Consider the following 12705-nt stretch of genomic DNA (forward strand, 5'->3'; position numbering starts at 1 on the left):
CACAGCGCCCAGGACACACTGCTGTTAATGTCGCCCTGTCAGTCTGGGCCTTCGCTTTTCCTACCTGGGAAAGTGAAGAAATAAAAATGGGATTTTGAAAGCGCCTCTCTGCTCCTTCAGCAGGGAAGGGTCGTATTGGCACGACGGAGGATGGAAATCAAGACTGCCGTCATCGTACTGTCTACATCTGCGGAAGGTCTCCACACAAAAGTCAACTAATGAGGCATTATATGATTCAGTTTCAGGGAATCTGACATGTCGTGATGAGGTGAAACAGGTTTCCAAACAGGCGCAGTGAATCACGTCTCCTTGTTCTGTGAGGCTGAACGGAGAGGAACTCTGGGGTTCCTGGCTTTGTCTGCTGCTCCATGACAAAGAGTGATTCAAATAATCTTTGCTTACTGATAAGACTACAAAGGCCATGAAGCACCTCAGTGCAGGGCCCATTATCTGTTCGTTCATTTGTTCATCCGTTATTGAGGTTTTTTTGCAGTATCTTTTATTCGGTTTTCTCATTTACTTTTACCTGTTTAATTTTCAGCATCATGTGTTTCAAACTGGAGATAGCCAGAACATTATTATATATTTAAAGGCTTCAAATGTTCTGGCTATCTCCAGTTTGAACAGTTTGAAACACATGATGCTGAAATTTAAACAGGTAAAAGTATCATGTCTTCATACTGAGGCCTGCTGAGACATGATGCGGTTATAAGGAGGAGCGAGTGTAAATTGCTTAAGGGGGGGGATTGATCGCCAGTGGTTGGCGAACTAGTAACTCTGAATCATAGATGTAGATCAGAGATAAATAAACTAGATTTTTTTCAGCGTGAGAAACGTGTGAAGACCGTCAAATGCGTGTGTCTCACGCTCATTGCGTGAGAGTTTCCAACCCTGTTAAAGTCTGCAGCAGGTGGGGTGACCTCCGTACACAAATGTAAAGCTGACCGGTGTTGATTATTGCAGTAGGATTCTGCCATAGAGTTTACGCTTAGCTCAAATCCTGTGGCTTCTCTTCAGTCACTGCTCACCGTTGATGCTTTGAGAGTGTAACACAGTGTGTGTTAGTGAACACAAAGATTTAACCGCCCCGTTCTGCTGTTCCTCCTCCAGCTTTTGTTTCTTTTAGATTTAGAGTCATCTGGCTGCTAGTGGTGGGGACGGCAGTTCTTTTAGATAACCTGAATCATTAGAATCAGTTGGGAGCCCAGAGCAAAATGAAGGTTAGACTGAGACTCACAGGGATTCCCAGTGTGGTGTGAAACTAGGCCGAGTTTATAAACGGCAAAATCTATCATTCTACTTTGTCATATAAGACATATTAACTTTCTTTTAAGTGTATGTGAACTATTGTCTGAAATGCGTACATCCACACACATTTGCATCCACATGGTCTGATTATGTAACTTGCTGCTCTTCTATACAGATGCACAAACAGTTTTTTATTCCTGTTTTTATGCAGCCCTAAAGCCCCTAATTCTGGAACTTTTTAAACTGTCAGTCAGATATTGAAGTGTTCATAGACACAAGTGTTAATGGACATAATTAACATAATCTCTATAGAACTGTACATGATGTGTATGGAGAATACAGATGTGTACATGTTATTGTTGACAGTATCACAAGGTTAGATCCACTGATGGGAGGAACACAAGCAGTTCTAAGAAGCACATAAGCTGCTGAACAGAATTTGAACTGTATTCAGCATATTTTTCACTTTGTTTCCCATTTAATACTACTCATAGAGAAAAGGTGTCAGGATGTGGTGAGCAGGTGTTGAAATTGTACATCTTGAGGAACTGCTCTGTTGAAAGGAACGGCAAGGTGCTAAATGCTAAAGGAACGGTGTGTGTGAGGAACAGAATGGCAGTACTACAGTGCGGCTGTTCAACATTTTTTTTTTATTTCCTGTTGATGAATAATGGCAATAATGCATCTTTACAGCATGTGATTAAAGAGGATTATACATTTCACATTACTGAAACATGGCAACAATTGCAAATAACATACTTATTAAAATAGAACGGCTTGCCCCCAAGCTCAACATATCTCCTATTTTAACTGTATACTGGTAACTCTTTAATAAAAACAGTCACACACTCCAACCCAGATGATCTCCATATATATAGACCTTCTTATTGAAATCGAAAAATGTATTTTTTTAGTAGCTGTGCAAAAATAACTATATAAAATATATTGCTTTTACAATTACCAAGCCATATGTGCTGTAAATAAATTATCCTAGACAGCAAAACAACAACCACATAGGAGAGAACTCTAGCTTTTAACTTTATAGGGCAAATTCATATAGAACATACAAACATAGAAACCATGTAAATTTTTATTAACCTCAAACATCTCAACCAAAAATGTGCATAAGATAAAACAATACACAAAATTTTGTATTTTCTTGAATGAGTTGAATGCACTGACGCAGACCTTCACATAAAATAAAGGGGTTGAAAAATACACTATTACTATGTACAAAGCTAGAGCAGTTCGTCCAGATCCAACCTGACAGTGCAGTCCCAGTGCGTCTCGCCCTGTAACCCACGTGCTTCAGCTCAAGAAAGACTCTGTAACGCTCTGATTGGCTGAAATAAGCATGTGAGCGTATGGAAAGAAACTGGTGTTTTGTACTCCAAAAACATTGCACTAGTGGTTAAAGATCCCACTCACAATACAGGAATGCCCGTCATCACAGACCTCTCACACCAGCGCTTCTTTCCTGTAGTATTTATATTTTGTAAGCACCAGTGACATAATGTCCATAGCATAAGCATCCACTGATAAACACATTGTGTGTGCATTGTGAACACTTGACACGATTTTGCAGTAATGGTCTGTAAAGTGCTGCGTGTTGCACTTTGTGCGTCCTCGTTCAGCGAGGTTGACTCCTGTGCTGCAGGGGCCCTTAGCGCACACGCGTTTGGCCTTGGGAGACACACAACACAATCGTACAAAAACTGACCAATTCGGTTGTGAGCAGGGTCTCATTGTATAAGAAGTAATATTTAAACACAGTTTAGTCATAAAGCCTGACACAAAATAACACAAATCCATGTGGGAAAAAACAAAAACAAACAAAAAAAAAATCCCTTGATGAATCATACAGGTGTGCGAGTCTGTGTGTGAGTCTGTGTGTGTGTGTGTGTGTGTGTATGTGTGTGTGTGTGTGTGTGTGTGTGTGTGTGTGTGTATGTGTGCGTGCGCGCCCAGGTGTGCCTATGCGTTCCTGTAGAAATCCGTGAGAAAGAAAGAGCAAAGAAACAAAGGAGGAAGCAGCGTTTACAGTGGTACTCTGAACAGGCTCTATACGTTCGACTCAATAAAGGATCGCTTTGGTTTCATTGACGCTACATGAATGGCGGGATTATCTCGGCCTAAGCTGGGGTGCTTGGGCTTGCCGTCCGTGTAGCAGTGCGCCATGGCAACAGCTGGCTTGGACTCTTTGTAACAGGTGGCGGCCTGGCAGAACTTGTCGCCAAATTCTTTGGCGTGCAGGCCCCCGTTGTGCAAGCTCCCCAGAGTGGCTCCCTGAGAGGCCTTGAGCTGCTCGTGGTAAGTGCTGGCAGGTTTGGGGTAGGCTAGCTCCACACTCCCTCCCGCTAGGCCTGCGGGGGGCGCTGCGTGGCCGTCGGTGGAGTGACTGTGCCAGCTACGTGCCATGGGCTGGAGGCTCTGCTGCTGCTGGAACCGGGCCGTCTTGTCCATAACGCCCATGAAGGGTCTGGGTTTATATTCCACAGTGGCTCCCTGGACCAGCTTGGGTTTGTCCGCGCTAGTTTTGGTACGGACGTCCGGGCCCTGAAGCTTCCCGCTGTCCGACAGGCTGCTGCTGGACGCCAGGCTGCTGGTGGAGCTGGAGACCCTCATGCTGCCCGTCTGGGAGCCCGAGCCCGAGCCCGCTCCGTGGGACGACTCCTTCCTCAGCTCCTGTGCCGTGGACAGAACCAGGCCCTCTAGAGAGCTCGCGGAGTGGGCAGAGAGTCTCTCTGGAGCCCTGCTGGAGTTGAAGGAGGAGTACGCCTGAGACAGCAGCACGTCCTCACTCTCGTGGTGACCCATGGCAGTAGACGCGTGTCCTTTGTCTTCGATAGGGGGCGACAGAGGGCCAATGTCAATACCAGGCCCCGCCTTTAGCATGTGGCGGCCAGGGAGAGGGCTCGAGGGGCTGTGGGTCTGCGACTGGGTCTTGGTGCCTGTCGACCGTGCTGAACCTGCCTGCAGAGAGCTCAGGTGCTGGTTAGTTTTCACAATCTGGGCCTGCTTGCTTGGCTGCAGGACCAGGCTCTTGTGGGCCACAGGCTCCCGCTGGTGCTGTCTCTGGCCCTGCGTGTATGAGGGCGAGCCCGGTCGCCCGGCCTGCTGCCCGGCTCCCGCCGAGTCTGCCAGCGTCCGGGTAAAGGAGTAGATGTTCTGCGACCAGGCCTCAGCTCTCTGGTCCAGCTGAGAGGACTCGTCCTCGTCAATGTCCCTGCCCACGCTGTTCTCTGGCAGGTCCTCTTCTTCTCCGTCCTCACGCTCGTGGTCCGAGTCGTGGTTGGCACTGGGCTGATTTGGTGCCCCCTGCTGTTTGTTTTGAACACGCTGCATTTGTTTACACTCCTCCTCCACGCGGGCCAGAAGACGGCGGATCTCACGGTTGTTGGGGCAAAGCTTGGTCGCTTCGTGCAGGTCAGCCAAGGCCGCGGTGAACTGTCTGTACAAGAAAGAACAAAATACATTTACACATGAGTGGGAACGCTATGAAAACACAAAGAACACGGAATGTGAGAAATGGCGGAGGAAAAGCATATGGGAGGGTAGGCAGAAAGTGAAGGAAAGGTCGTGACCTCTGGGCTCCAGTGAGTTCCTAGATCTACTACACCTATTCAAATGAATAATTAAGTGCTGAGGAGAATGGGGGGTGTGTGAGGACGGTGTGTTGAATAAGCTGAACAGTGATCATGCTGCACCTGTTGGCCCGGACCCCAAATGAAATGAAGGCCAAAATACACTACACAGAGAGAACGACATCTTGTATAACTGGGGGCTTTGAATTCAAAACCACTTCATGCAATTAATGTGTTTTATATATTTAATTCAGCCACTCTTGAAACTGTAACTAAATGAACTTTATCCAGGTACAGAATTTGAATAGACAGACTGGCTAGAGAGTAAAAACAACACGGATGCAAAGAAATATGAGGACCAACAGCAGTAAAAGATACCCTGCTACACCCTGCCTCTGTGACAACTCTGTCCCTACACCTATTCAAACGGATAATCAGCTGATGAGCAGAATCAGGTGAGAGAAGAGTGTGTGGAGGATGCAGGCAGAATTGGTGTGTGAGTGTAAGAAGGGTGTGTGTGTGTGTGTGTGTGAGTGTAAGAAGGGTGTGTGTGTGTGAGAAGGATGTGTGTGAGCGTAAGAAGGGTGTGTGTGAGTGTAAGAAGGGTGTGTGTGTGTGAGTGTGTGTGTGTGTGTGTGTGTGTGTGTGTGTGTGTAAGAAGGGTGTGTGTGTGTGTGAGAAGGGTGTGTGTGTGTGTGTGAGTGTAAGAAGGATGTGTGTGTGTGTGTGTGTGTGTGTGTGTGTGTGTGTGTGTGTGTGTGTGTGTGTGTGTGTGTGTGTGTGTGTGAGAGAGTGTAAGAAGGGTGTGTGTGTGAGTGTAAGAAGGGTGTGTGTGAGCGTGAAGGATGTGTGTGAGCGTAAGAAGGGTGTGTGTGAGTGTAAGAAGGGTGTGTGTGAGTGTAAGAAGGATGTGTGTGTGAGAGAGTGTAAGAAGGGTGTGTGTGTGAGTGTAAGAAGGGTGGGTGTGTGTGTGTGTGAGTGTAAGAAGGGTGTGTACCTGCTGCTCCTCTTTGCGCGGGCGCGGGCGTAGTAGGCTTCGTAGGACTTGGGCTTCAGCTCCAGTGCCTTGGTGGCGAACTCCTCCGCCATGCCGAAGTCCTTGTGAGAGAGCAGGATCAGGATTCAAACCAGTGCACTCACACTGTCCTCTCCACGAGAGTGAGGGGGAGACAGTTACTCTCCTTAAACCATACACCGTTTATCTGAGGATTACACCAGCACCCAGCAGGTTGTGGTATGGTGACCGGTGAACCCACCGTCACACTCACTGTGTAAGATGATAAGAATGCAGCTCCTTTTTGGCTGTGGACACTTTTTCGCAGCATCACACCACTGGATGACTCACTGGTTGTAATTTGGTCAGAAAAATGTGTGTTGTAATTAATGGCCTCAATTTGTTGCTCAGAGCATTGTGCCATTTTATTGTTCCATCAATCAAATGCCTAGACTGAAAATTGGTTGTGTGTGTGTTGGGCCATTTTAAAGTGAGTCTGCTTTCTGCTCTGAGTGCTTTATGTGTTTGTTTCTCTTATGACTAGATTTCTATGAGGACAATGACCATACTGCACAATACAGCAAACCCAGTTAAACTCACGCAGGTTTTTATACTAGAAGACTCAATTAGCTTAAATAATGATGAAATATGTATGCTGCGTATCACAGCATGCATAAATGATACATTTTCAGTTTTTGTAATGAGAAAAATAAAAAACTGATATAACTATTAGACTTAATAGTCATCTGATTAAAACATCTACCCTGTGCCAGTTCTTAGGTGCACCATCTTAATGGACTTGGACCTTGGCACTGGAGTTAGCCACACTGCTAAGCGTCTACCCTCCACACCACTGCTGTCTGCCTCTGATGGCCAGCACACATGGAGATGAGCAACGGTACACCTACAAGATGTACCTGGTGTGTGGTGAGTGGGCGACGCCTACAGCTCCGTTAAAATGCAAATGAATTTTTGAAATTTATACAGGCAATTCAAAGAGGTTTATGTAGATACAATACATAGATCTGATACACAGATCCATTACTTTTTCCCCCTGCAGCAGCAAACTTCTCTGAAGGTGGAAATGATTTATAGTGCTGCAGCAGCTATATGGAGACAGAAGGAGGGAAACTCACGTTGGTCTTCCTACGGCAGCGGGACAGGTTGAGGTAGAGAGACACTCGCAGCTCCCTAAATGCCTTCAGTTCCTCACCGAAGCCCTCTCTGGGAAACTTCCTCAGAGCATACTGGTACCTCTGAGCTGCCTCCTTCATCTTCCCTCTCTGAGAAAGAGAGAAAGAGAGAGAGAGAGAGAGAGAGAGAGAGAGAGAGAGAGAGAGAGAGAGAGAGAGAGAGAGAGAGAAAGAGAGAGAGAGAGAGAGAGAGAGAGGATGAAGAAAAGGCATTCAGACCATGACAAGGGAGAAAAAAAGAGTAATCAGATGGTCAGTGCCAGAGTCCACCTCACACCCTCCCTGAGCATCAGTCACTTTCTCCAGCAGTGGTGCCTCTCTGACACAAGATTAAAATCTCTTAAATGTCACACATCATTCACATCACACACATCATCGTCATCTCTTTACTCAATTTTTTTTCCCTCTTATAATAATCATTTAGTAACAGCAGTTATTTTCCAATCACATTTTTCATGGATTAGAGGGCAAAGCTATGATAAGTCAATTGAAGATAATAAACCCTCATTTCTATTTTAATTAGTCCCCCAAGATGAGAGTGGAACTGAAGATTTGTTGCTAAATTATCACACATGAAACCTCTGATCTGTCTTTGCCCTCTGCTGTAATAAAGATCAAATCTAGTTTGAATGGTTTTTGTGGAAATGCTCCAAGCACCTGAGGCCTTGGGGCATGTCTGAGACCCAGCCTCGGGGTCTCACACAGACACAGACACACACACACACACACACGCACGCACGCATGCACACGCAAACAAACATTAGACTTAAGACTTCAGATGTGTATGAGTGCTAACTTTTCAAAAGTCAAATAAGAAAAAAAAACCCAGATTAACAAATATATTTTCCTATTACTCTCAAACTGAATCATAAATCTTCCAGCTCTTTTGAAGCTGACTTTCAGTGTGAATCTTGAACGTTGACCTTTGACCTTACTTTGTAAAGCAGATTGCCTTCTTCCATGAGCTTCTGCAGCAGGATGATGAGGATGTCTGGCTTAGATGTAGCCATCGCCCAAGCTGCGTTACCTAGGTTACACATGGAAGGCAAGGGAGGTTATTTGGCTAACCTTTAAAATATCAAGTGGTTAAAACCTCACTTAGTGGCTCAGAGTGAAGTTACCTAAAGACTGTACCTGTTCGATCATAAGGAGACGTTCTGTAGCCTTATGAAGGGTTTATTGAAAGCAGTTAAGAGAGAGAAAAGAGTGAAACGGCAGAAATGAAATGAAGAGCAAGACACATTGCACAGAGAGCAGAGAGAACTACACTGGGTATAAGTGAGATCTTTCAATTCAAAACCACTTGCAGATAATCTTTGTATATATATTCAATTCAGCCCCATGAATGTGTAACTAAATGAACTTTGTCTAGGTGCAGCATTTGAATAGACAGACTGGCTAGGGAGTAAAACAACACAGAAGGCAAAGAAATATGAGGACCAACAGCAGTAAAGGATACCCTGTCTCACCCTGCCACACCCTGTCTCACCCTGCTTCACCCTGCTTCACCCTGTCTCACCCTGCCACACCCTGTCTCACCCTGTCTCACCCTGCTTCACCCTGTCTCACCCTGCCACACCCTGTCTCACCCTTCCACACCCTGTCTCACCCTGCCACACCCTGTCTCACCCTGCTTCACCCTGTCTCACCCTGCCACACCCTGCCTCACCCTGTCTCACCCTGCCACACCCTGCCACACCCTGTCTCACCCTGCCACACCCTGCCACACCCTGCCTCACCCTGCCACACCCTGTCTCACCCTGTCTCACCCTGCCACACCCTGCCACACCCTGTCTCACCCTGTCTCACCCTGCTTCACCCTGTCTCACCCTGCCACACCCTGCCACACCCTGTCTCACCCTGTCTCACCCTGCCACACCCTGTCTCACCCTGCTTCACCCTGTCTCACCCTGCCACACCCTGTCTCACCCTGCTTCACCCTGTCTCACCCTGCCACACACTCTCTCACCCTGCCTCTGTGACCTGTCTCACGCTGTCTCTGTTGCACTCTGTCCCTGTTTCACCCTGTCCCTGTCTCAGTTGCACTCTGTCTCTGTTACACTCTGTCTCTCTCTCCTTCACCCCGCCTGAATGCCACTCTGTGCCTCTGGTGCTGGTTCATTACCCTATAACGCTATTCACTGCTATTTCAATAATACGGTGTGTGAGTGTAATGTATATGAACAGGCACTATTATTCTGGTATGGCAATACACTCACTTTCTGAGGCAGCATCACAATACAGGCTCTGCTGTTTAGCACAGTGGCCAAGAAGGGCTGTTGTTAGTGGTCACACTGTGATTGTGTGTGTGTGAGTGTGTGTGTGTGTGTGTGTCTTTGTTAGAATGAGAATGCAGTACTATCTTCTTTGTCAACTGGGAAGTGATGAGCACCTCAATAACTACCATATGACAATATGGTGTGTGTATGTGTGTGTGTGTGTGTGTGTGTGTGTGTGTGTGTGTGTGTGTGTGTGTGTATATATATATATATATATATATATATATATATATATATATATATATATATATATATATATATATATATATATATATATATGAATGATAATACATCAGTGACTGTATATATCAATACCTCAGTGGCAATACCATAATAACAGTACCTTAGTGTGACAGTGGAATATGATAATACTTCAATGACAGCACTATACGATATACCATTTGTTACAGGGCAAACCCACTGCTTTTACTTCAGAAAGATCCTGAAAAGCAGATATTTTGCAGAAAAGCTAAACATATGTTTTTAAACTATTCTGCCATACACTGTACATTGTTTCAGCATGTAAATGAAGAAACGTGCTCTAAGCCACTAAAGCTGCCCAGTAACCCTGCCCAGTCCCTCCTGCTCCCAGTGTGCTCACCTAGTTTGGCTCCCTTCTTGAGTAAGGTGACCACCACCGACGTGTTCCTGCAGCCTATGGCCCGGTCCAGGGGCCGCATGCCACTGTAGTCCACATGCTCGATCACGGCCCCCTTCTCCACCAGGTAGTGGACCTGCGCGTAGAACACAGCACACGTAAGGCCCTCCACACCTACAGATACTCTCCAGCTGACATAGGCACATACATACACATCCATATCCATGACCATTTATTGCTAACCCTACAGTGAATAACCCAACAGCGGAGCAGCCTGCTTCTGATACTCCTGAACAATAAGAAGTGATAAGTGCAGACACGTTAAGTAGCATTTAACACATTTTATAACAATACAAATAGAAATCAGCATGCACTATATGCACAACACTGGCACTGTGTGATACTACCAGGGGCAAACACCACCCCACACATTAGGCTCAGTGCTAACTAACAGCTCAGAGTTGGAGCAGCGCTGTCTGACGAACACACCCATGAGCCGCTGCTCTTCCCCGGCCGGGACACATGCACATTCCTCTTTTCAGAAAACTCACAATGTCCGCGTCTCCGTAAAAGGCGGCCAGATCCAGAGGAGTGCGTCCGTTCTTGTCCGAGTGGTCGAGGACCGCGCCTTTCTCCACCAGGAACTCCACCACGTTCTTGTGTCCTTTCAAGCACGCCCAGCTCAGAGGCGTTAACCCCTCCTTATCCACCGACGTCAGAGAGGCACCTGGGGACCGGAGTCTCGTTTACAGCAACACAAACAACTGCAGGCAGCACGACTGGGTTCAGATGCTGCACACCACAAAGAAGATTCACAGATACTTAAAGGAGAAATAAGTCATTTTTCTTACAACCAAAAAGTAGCAATTTATGAAAGTGATTATTTTTTATTATTGTTTCTATAAACTGCACCTCACTTTAGATGTTGGATCAAATTGCTTGTAGCCCTCGAATGAAAGGACTATGCTGCAAAGAGCAGGTCACCTTAAAGGAGGTAGCCATGTTTAAAAAAAAAGATTTAGTACAGAATGTCTGAATCATCCATACTATGTGTTAGTATAATGGCTGTTTCATAAAGTGAGCAAGAAATATTGGAAAAAATAACTTATTGTTCCTTTAAGTATGCACGACTGAATATTAAAACATTGCTATTACTGTCAGCAAAACCGTAAAAGGTCAACTTCACCCTAAAATTGCATATGCATTTTACGGATCTTGTAAATGATAAAAAGATGTTTGAATTTACTACTTTAGCACGGGAACAGACATCATGTCCAGCTCATTTTGTGGTCTCGGCAGGTAAGGTGACTGACCTTTAGAACAGAGGAAGTCCACAGTGCTGAGATGGCCCTCACACGCCGCCACCATCAACAGTGTGCGACCCTGCTTATCGCTACTGTTCACATCTGCACCGTGCTGCAACAACACGTCCGCAATCTGACGCACGCGCATACACGCACACACACACACACGCACACACACACACGTTAGAGTAACCAACAATTAGTGCCTCAAAACCTGCTGAGATTTTTATCTTTAGGCCACGAGATGCTCCTATTTTTACCTGTGTGCATATTTTAGTCTAATTATCTGTTTACCTAATGATACAATTAAGTGATTACAAGAGTTTTTCCACACCGGATGGCAGAATGTAAGAATGTATTAAAATCCAGCCATGTGTTTTGGTGTCTCACCTGCCAGTGTCCCTGTCTGACTGCGCAGAAGAGGGCACACATTCCCCTCCGGTTCACCTGCTGCACGTGGGCCCCCTGTTCCAGCAGATAACCACACACCTCCATCTTCCCACGACCCGCCGCTGCCGTCAGAGCTGCCAACCACACAAACAAACTCACACTTAGGAAAACCACCAGGACAGCAGTGCTGATCTGGTCGTAATCTGGAAGCAGCTCATTCAGGACTACGATGGGTGGAGAAGATGCGAGCGAATGCTGCCGTGAGCGCGTTGCGTGTTCTTTGGAGATTCCAGACCCACGGTAGCGTGGAGCTGTGTGTCTGGGTAACTAATCACAGGCAACCGTTTTGACTCGGCGGCTGAAAGCTGCGGAGGCCTGAACACTCGAGCCTGGCACGGAGGAGTGTGTGCCTGTGACACATCTCACCGCGTCGTCTAGGATACAGCTGGTGAAAGGAAGGAGTGAGACACGACAGGGTCCATGGGCTGGGACCAACTCAGTCAATTTTCACACAGGTGGTTGGCGTGTGAAGACAACGAATTCATTCAGAATTCACTTTTGGACCGTTTTTAGAATACAATTTTACAACTAGAATTGTAATGATCAAGTCTCTCCAAGAGCTGTGCACAGGCTGATAAAAATGAGACATTCATGCTTCACTTGTTAACAAAAAGCTTTTTGTATAGTGCATGATGAAAATTGATTAACTGTCAGACAATGCTACTGCTGGTGACGGTCTTGTATAATTTCCGAGAGACAAAACCAAATCAACGGAGAAATACTTTGCCATTAGGAAACGGATTTCTACCAGTGAACTGATGCGCTCTCTCTGTCTCTCTCTCAGTCTCTCTCTCTCGGTCTCCCTGTATCTGACCCGTGAAGCTGTAGAGATTAATTTCACTGCCCTCAAAGAAAACAACAATCATCATTTAAATGGCAAACATTACCTAACAAAGCACAATCCATATGCTACCATTAGAAGAACCGGTGTTCTTCAGGTGTGACGTCATCTAACTGCCCTCCTGCTCACGCTGAGGTCTTGCAGGTCTGAACTGGGTGGCTGGACCCGGTGACAGACGGAAGGTCAAATCTTAAAAGGTTAAATGATGCGGAGC

The 12705-nt window shown here is 46.1% G+C and overlaps 1 protein-coding gene across 6 annotated transcripts in view; it reads right to left on the bottom strand.

The window, feature by feature from the left end:
* Positions 1-1878: 1878 nt before the first annotated feature.
* The window catches only part of tanc1b (tetratricopeptide repeat, ankyrin repeat and coiled-coil containing 1b), a 120478-nt gene continuing 109651 nt past the window's right edge, over positions 1879-12705 (bottom strand). For 5 of the 6 annotated variants that reach the window (XM_077002937.1, XM_077002939.1, XM_077002938.1 and 2 more), the window contains 9 exons: positions 11591-11724; positions 11210-11333; positions 10448-10623; positions 9900-10032; positions 8154-8183; positions 7955-8046; positions 6963-7109; positions 5830-5930; positions 1879-4699 (listed from right to left, as the gene is read on the bottom strand). In XM_077002937.1, the coding sequence (XP_076859052.1) occupies positions 3310-4699; positions 5830-5930; positions 6963-7109; positions 7955-8046; positions 8154-8183; positions 9900-10032; positions 10448-10623; positions 11210-11333; positions 11591-11724 (2327 nt within the window). In that variant the 3' untranslated portion in view covers positions 1879-3309. The remainder of the gene's footprint in view (positions 4700-5829; positions 5931-6962; positions 7110-7954; positions 8047-8153; positions 8184-9899; positions 10033-10447; positions 10624-11209; positions 11334-11590; positions 11725-12705) is intronic. The other variant, XM_077002941.1, reaches the window with a different exon arrangement.

The sequence above is a fragment of the Brachyhypopomus gauderio genome, chromosome 4 (assembly GCF_052324685.1).
Source record: "Brachyhypopomus gauderio isolate BG-103 chromosome 4, BGAUD_0.2, whole genome shotgun sequence".
Classification (NCBI taxonomy): Eukaryota; Metazoa; Chordata; class Actinopteri; order Gymnotiformes; family Hypopomidae; genus Brachyhypopomus; species Brachyhypopomus gauderio.